The 7,388-nt window shown below is 52.2% G+C and overlaps 1 protein-coding gene across 1 annotated transcript in view; it reads left to right on the top strand.

Annotated features, from left to right (window-relative positions):
• Window positions 1-556: 556 nt before the first annotated feature.
• The window catches only part of GLS2 (glutaminase 2), a 10,498-nt gene continuing 3,666 nt past the window's right edge, over window positions 557-7,388 (top strand). Inside the window, exons 1-11 of the mRNA XM_045289043.1 lie at window positions 557-641; window positions 836-1,008; window positions 1,437-1,558; window positions 2,129-2,258; window positions 2,957-3,036; window positions 3,122-3,285; window positions 3,507-3,565; window positions 6,336-6,368; window positions 6,619-6,677; window positions 7,082-7,148; window positions 7,264-7,316. Coding sequence (XP_045144978.1) covers window positions 557-641; window positions 836-1,008; window positions 1,437-1,558; window positions 2,129-2,258; window positions 2,957-3,036; window positions 3,122-3,285; window positions 3,507-3,565; window positions 6,336-6,368; window positions 6,619-6,677; window positions 7,082-7,148; window positions 7,264-7,316 — 1,025 coding nt within the window. The remainder of the gene's footprint in view (window positions 642-835; window positions 1,009-1,436; window positions 1,559-2,128; window positions 2,259-2,956; window positions 3,037-3,121; window positions 3,286-3,506; window positions 3,566-6,335; window positions 6,369-6,618; window positions 6,678-7,081; window positions 7,149-7,263; window positions 7,317-7,388) is intronic.

Raw genomic sequence — 7,388 nt, forward strand, 5'->3', positions numbered from 1 at the left:
ACACTGTGTCTCCAGTGTTGTCCCCTGTAGAGCTATGGGTCAGTGAGGGATGTTGTGTCTCGTAGTGGGCTTGGCCATATGGCCCTCTCTGTGCATTGGCTGCTCTGAGCAGGAATATCGTCCTCATGGCTTGGTGGGCCAGGATGTGCTCTCCATTCTCTCCCTCCCCCTTCCTTTGCTCCCGTGTGCTCTGATCAGACATGTCCCTCTCCCTGAGCTGTAGCTTCCGTGCCATCCTCTTTCGTTTTCTTTACATTGAGTTGTGATCCATACTGATGGCTGTAGTCTTTGATCTTCATCAATAAGTGCTTCAAATCCTCCTGTGAAGAGTTACCGTCTCAGAAATACACAGGGGCAGTGCCGCTCTGTCCTACCTAGGGTCGCCATGGACGGTAGTGGGTTTGGTTTTTAGATTTTCTTTTGTTGAAAGGCCACTGACTCTTTCCTTTCCACGGTGCTGCCGTGGGTGAAAAGGAGAAGAGCAGGTGCATTTGCGAGACATGGTTAAGATAAGATTTGCCCACCCTTGGCAGCCAGCTGGACACGGGCTATGGAAATGGTACCCTGCTTCCAGCCCAGCACCCAGGTGATGCTGGTCCCACAGATGTACAAGAGGAGGAGCGGAGAGAAGATGACCTCAGGTTTGGACAGACTGGCTTGGAGGTGACTGGAGGGACAACTGGAGGGGCGATGTCTTAGAAGGCAGCTAAAAATAAAAGCCCACGAAGGCTAGACAGTAAGATTCAAGACTTATCAGGAGAGATGGAAAGGTGAATTACAGGGATGAATCAATGGCTCAGGAAAGAAGTGCACGGAGAGGACACACACTAACTGGAAATTGCCCGTGTCCCAGGAGGACGTGCAGGGAGCAGTTCTCAGGCTTCTGCCCTTTCTCCTATCTCGCCCAGTGACTCATCAGAGAGTGGCATGCTGTCCCGCCTGGGTGACCTGCTCTTCTACACGATTGCTGAGGGACAAGAGCGGATCCCTATCCACAAGTTCACTACTGTAAGTCACTCTCCACCCACTCCGTTCCTTGGGGATTTCTGCAGAGGGGCTAGGAAACATGCAGGCAGATAACGGGTTGCTCAGTGAGAACAGAGAAGAGATGGGAATCAATGCTCTGCCATTGAGACAGTCCCAGCCCTGTCCCACAGTGGGAAGACTGAACCTTCCGATCTCAACCTGTCTTCTTGATTTAGGACTATGCCTCAAAGGAGTTCCAAGCCAGTCTCAGAAAGGACAGGCATCTCTTGTTAGCTTTCAAAGCTGCGTCATTCCCTCCTGTCTTCGTCTCTAAACCCATGGATTCCGCCCATTATGTGTTCCACCACGTACTCTTCCTGATAGTAGGTGGAGTTGAGCAAACTGGGCACCGCTCGGAAAGATGACTGTGCTTGGAGGTGGTCTTACTGGGCCTCTTCTTTTCTCTGCAGGCGTTGAAGGCCACTGGTCTGCAGACATCAGACCCCCGACTCCGGGGCTGCATGAGCCAGATGCGCCGCATGGTGCGCGAGTCCAGCAGCGGTGGCCTCTTGGACCGAGACCTCTTCCGAAAGTGAGGGCCCCGGGGTGAGGGGCCCTGCTCTCAACCCTGTGCTGTGCACTCAGACTAAGAGCAGGGAGGGGTCCGGGGCCTACTGTATTACTCTCCACTACATAAGTCCTACAGGAATGTGCATAGAGACACACATGTCCTGTTTCCCTCCCGACCTCATCTCAGTTTACTTCCCTGTACGTAAACGCTAACAGAGTAGTGGACGTCGTCCAGGGACGGTCCTGTGTCTTGACATACAAACATGAATAGATATAAATAAATCTGTCTATCTATCTACATATGTACCTACGATGTAAGATTTTTCTTCCACATAGATGTGACATACTATAATATGTACTAGGCTGCTATTTTTCCTCTTAATACTTGATCATGGGTTGTCTTTTCCTATCCCTACCACCCCACATTTCAGAGATGAGGCAACTAAGACCCAGAGAGAGAGAGAGAGAGACTTGTTGAAGGTCACAGTGACTGGTCCCAAACCTGATGAAACGCACACCCTTCTTGATTCCCAACTGCCCTGGCTCCAGAGCGAGTCCCGGCCCACCTAACCCAATCGTGTCTGGGATCCAGGTGTGTGAGCAGCAACATTGTGCTCCTGACCCAGGCATTCCGAAAGAAGTTTGTCATTCCTGATTTTGAGGAGTTCACGGGCCATGTGGATCGCATCTTTGAAGATGCCAAAGAGCTCACTGGAGGAAAAGTGAGGGCCAGGGGACTGAGGGAGGGACGAGGGCTCTGGGCCAGACTTGCCTTACTTCTCAGACATGTCCTGGGGCTGGTATTCCAAAGGGGGACAGGAAGCAGACCCTCTGAAAAGAGGGACAAGGCTTCAGGTGTTTCTGGGGCCGTCTGTGATTTCTAGAGCACACCGAGACTCGGGGGTGTGGGTTCTGACAACAACTGATGTAGGAAGTCAGCCTAAGAACCCAAAGAAGGAAGATAGTGCTTGCATTTGCCTTTTGTCCCTTCATGGCCTGACCGCCACCCCCTAAAGCAGCGGTTCTCAACCTGTGGGGCGTGACCCCTTTGGGGGTCGAACGACCCTTTCACAGGGGTCGCCCGATTCATCACAGTAGCAAAATGACAGTGATGCATTAGCAACAAAAATAATTTTAAGAGTGGGGTTCACAACATGTTTCATACAACATGAGGAACTGTATGAAAGGGTCACAGCATTAGGAAGGTTGAGAACCACTGCCCTAAAGGATGGTGGCCTCAGAAGAACCTGCCTTATAGGATGTGAGGCTTAGGGGGCCCCGGGGAACCACAGGCCGGAGGGGGACTCGCTGCCCTACAGGAGCCAGAATGTCACTGTTTTCCCCCTGAAAGTCTGACGCTGAACCTCAGTCTTGTTTTCCCTCTCCACATCCATCTCTTCTCTCTCCTGCTCCTGCCCAGGTGGCGGCCTACATCCCTCAGCTGGCCAAGTCGAACCCAGAGCTTTGGGGCGCCTCCCTGTGTACTGTGGACGGCCAGCGGTGAGCTGCTGGTGAGAGGAGGGGGAGGCTGGGCACAGGAGCCCCGCAAAGGCTGACCCCTTCCCTGGTACTTGTCTGCCCGTAGGCACTCCGTGGGCCACACCAAGATTCCCTTCTGCCTGCAGTCCTGTGTGAAGCCCCTCACCTACGCCATTTCCGTAAGCACCCTGGGCACCGACTACGTGCACAAGTTCGTGGGCAAGGAGCCCAGTGGCCTGCGCTACAACAAGCTCTCCCTCAATGAGGAAGGTGAGCGCCCCCGAGCTCAAACCCCTTCTCCTGTCCCCACACCATATGCCTGGCTTACCTCGCCCTTTTGCTTTGGGGGCTTGTCTGTCCCTTTATGGTTAGCCCAGTCAGTCTTTCTTCCTGAGCATGGAAGTCTTTCTTGTTGAACCTGCAGAGTGGACAGGCTAACCAGGAGATTTTGCCAAGTGGTTGATAAAGCTGGGTGGTTTGTATTTCCCCAGGAATCCCCCATAATCCCATGGTCAATGCCGGTGCCATTGTTGTGAGCTCCCTGATCAAGGTCAGTGCTACCCTAGCCTTCTGGAAGGTACTGTTTTCTGAGCCCCCTTGTCCCTGTGCCTCTCGTATCCGCTCAACTCTGCAGGGAGACAGTTGTGGGACAGGGCTCCTTTGGGGGTCACGGGAGTTGTGGGAGAGCGTGGGATGGCCCTAAGTGTTACACTGAGAGAGTTGGTAGAAGGCGCATCATTCTCCCTACCCCATGCCACCCAATGCCTCACACAACACAACACCACATCACACACATCACACCCTACCCGGCACCTCACCAGCCACAACACACCTCACCTCACCAACCATACATCACACACACCACACCACACCACACACCATACATACGCCCCCACCTGCACACACACACACATGCACACGCACACTTCCCTGCCTCTCTGCCCATCAGTCAGGAGCCCAGAGCCTCCTGGCCGTAGAGAAGTCAGCAGGTCTTGACCCCTGCCTAGGACCCAGTGCCAAATGTCAGATACTGGGGGAGGACAGCACTGCCAGGTGCTGATTGGCCACCTCTGGGTGAGGGACGCATGGAGAGAAGGGTGAATGGCCAGGCCAGGGCAGCTATTCACGTCACCTGGAACTGTGAGTTGGCCTTGAGCGAGTGTGTTGGGCTGGCTCATCAGCTGTGGGTCTCCCAGGGGTTGAGCAAGAGCCAGCGAGCAGCGTGGGCAGCAGCACTGTGACCAATCACAGCCCCTTCTGGGAAAGGTGGTGTCAGGAACCTCCCACCAGGCTCAGGGGTCTGATTGTGTCTGAGTCCCTGTGGTGTTGACACAGGCAGGCAGCGATGAGGCTGGGCTGGGGGGCGGGGCTGGGTGAGGTAGAATCTTCCACTGAGACTGGCTCTCTCTTCAGGCCTGTATCTGGGACCTGCCGCACGCCCTTCTCACCTAAGCAGGCCTGTTACTGGACTTCCCTCTTTCGCTGTTTCCATTGTGATGAAATTAGATTATTTTGACATATGCAGCACACACCTTCACTCCATTTTGACACCTACTCTAGCCTTGGGGATGGGAGTCGCGGACAGAGTAAAACACTACCAGGTGTACAGAATGGGGTGGGACTTGGTGAGGGTCATGGATGAGGCGGGAAGTGGGGATGGGACCTGAGGAAAATGGAGGGGGAGTCAGTGATGAGGACTGGAACTGAGCATGAAAGTAAGGGTGGGGGAGGGAGGGAAAAAGAGGAGCTGATACCCAGGGCTCAAATAGAAAGAAAATGTTTAGAACATGATGATGGCAATGTATGTACAAATACGCTGGCTATAATTGATGTATGGAATGTTGTCAGAGCACCCAGTAAAATGCTCTTTTAATAAAAAAGAAAGAAAAGAAAAGAAAGTGGTGAAGGTAAGGCTCGCAGGTGGTTTTTGGCCTTGAGAGTTGGCAGAGAAGGGCCTGTGCACATTTTGTTGCGTATGAAATGGAAATGGAACAAATTATTTCACAAAGCAAACAAATGTTGATGAAAAGGCTCTGTGGTGCCAGGGAGGCTTGTGTCTGCACCCTCGTTACCTGACAATAATCTAAATGGTTTGGCTTAGAAAGGGACCAGATAGGTCTGAATAAAAAAATCTCCGTGTTGTTGTCCTATGTACATATATTTATATGTCAATACATTGAGAAAGTGGATGGACTTTGGGCCTCTGCTCAAGCTGTCCCCAACACAAGAACACTTTGTTCTAATGACCTCGCGTTCTGTGATGCTCACCTTCCCAACTCGATTGCTGAAGACAAAATGGGTGCATAAGCGAATGTGATGAAGAAAGCTGATGGTGCCCAGCTATTAGAAGATATAGTGTCTGGGGTTTGAAAGGCTTGAAGTTAAACAAGTGGCCATTTAGCAGAGAAGTGACAAGCCCACATGGAAGAAGCACACCAATGTCAACAGGATCAGGTAACAGGCACCAGAAGACCCAAACAAACAAAAACATATTGTTCAGAACGAAGGGGGTTGGAGCAGAGAACTAGAACCCATCTGTAGACAATAGGACATCCCCTCACAGAAGGGTCACAGGGAAGGGATGCATCAACCAGGGCACAGTATAGCACTCATGAAACACAATATTCCCCTGGTTCTTTGAGGCTTCCTCACCACCCCCTATCATGGCCCCAGTCCTGCCTTTCAATTCTTGCTAGACCAAAGCATGTACACTGGTACAGATAACAGCTCAAGACACACAGAATCCAGGTCAGATAAACCCCTCAGGCACGGGAATGGGAGTAGCAGAGATCAGAAGGATAGGGGGAAGGTGAGGGGGGAGACATGGAAGGGGGAACTGATCACAATGATCAACGCATAACACAAACACACACACACACACACACACACACACACACACACACGCCCGTGGGACGAACAACAGAAACGTGGGTGAAGGGAGACAGCAGTCAGTGTAAGATATGAAAATAATAATTTATAATTTATCAAGGGGTCACAGGGTAGGGGTAGGGTGGGAGAAGAGGAGCTGATACCCAGGCCTCAACTAGAAGGTCAATGTTTAGAAAATGATGCTGGAAACATATGTACAAATATGCTTGATACAATTGCTGTATGGAATATTATATGAGCTATAAGAGCCCCCAATAAAATGATTTTTTTAAATAATAAATAAAATAAAAAACAACAAAAATAATCATTAAAAAAACCCCAACCAAAACAGAATATCTTGCAGAAACAGGGACTGTAAAAGTAGCAACCTCGTCTGTCTCTGAGAAGTCCTTCCCCCTGTCACGCCCTTCTCCCTGTGTGTCTCTCTGCAGATGGACAGTAACAAGGCGGAGAAGTTCGACTTTGTAAGTCCCCTTGCTGTCCTCCGCGCCTGGCTGTACTTCTTTGTGGTGGGCTGCTCCGACTCCGCCAACACCAGCCCATCCTGGAAGCTTAGTCGGGGTGGGGGAATCTAGTGGCCTGAGGGCAGCCTCCTCAAGGCCCTGCCCTCTGGGGCAAGGACAGAGACCATCCGAAGGGCCGGTTGGTTAGCCGGGTGTGTGCAGTCCGGGGTCCTGGAGCATGTGGGAGCTCCCGTGTCTCTGTGTCTTCCAGGTGTTGCAGTACCTGAACAAGATGGCTGGCTATGAACACATGGGCTTCAGCAATGCCACGTGAGGCTCTGATTCGAGTGGACTTGAATGTCTGTGTGCAGTCTGAGAGGCGTGCGGGGAAGTGGCTGCGAGGGAGAACCTAATCAATCCCAGGGTTCCTCTGGGCCCTTTCATTACATGACAGTCCTACCATGCTCCTTAAAAGGCTAGCCCCTTCCCGGCCAAGAGTCTCCCAGCCCATGACTCCGCCAGTGTCCCTGGATGGTGTGGCCTTTTTGCTTTACTATGCCCAGTGTTTACCCAGCTTAGAGGGTTCCTCCCGGCTCGCAATCAGAATGCAGAAAGGGCCTGTATTGGCCCGACCCTGTGATAGAGCCCTCCCGCTCTCAGGAAAGGTGTTTTCCCCCCTTCTCCTCACACCCCATCCCTCACATTTCAAGTACTAAGTTGGGTGCTTGCTTCAGATTCCAGTCAGAGAAGGAGACAGGGGACCGGAATTACGCCATCGGCTATTATCTCAAGGAAAAGAAGGTAAGGGGCTGTGTGGTGGCACAGGTGGGGGGCAGGGAGGACTGGAGCAGAAATGCAGGCCTTGTGAAAGGGGCTGAGGGCGGGGGAGAAAGGCTCTCTCCTTTCCACTTGGCAGTGCTTTCCTAAGGGGGAGGACATGATGGCTGCCCTGGACCTCTACTTCCAGGTAAGCAGGCCCTGGACCTCCCCAGGCACGGGTGCCCTTGGCAAATAGCAGCGTCAAGTGAAGACGCGCACACA

This window comes from Echinops telfairi, unplaced genomic scaffold (genome assembly GCF_000313985.2).
Source record: "Echinops telfairi isolate 266 unplaced genomic scaffold, ASM31398v2 ScPeMD7_2;HRSCAF=8, whole genome shotgun sequence".
In the NCBI taxonomy this organism is placed as follows: domain Eukaryota; kingdom Metazoa; phylum Chordata; class Mammalia; order Afrosoricida; family Tenrecidae; genus Echinops; species Echinops telfairi.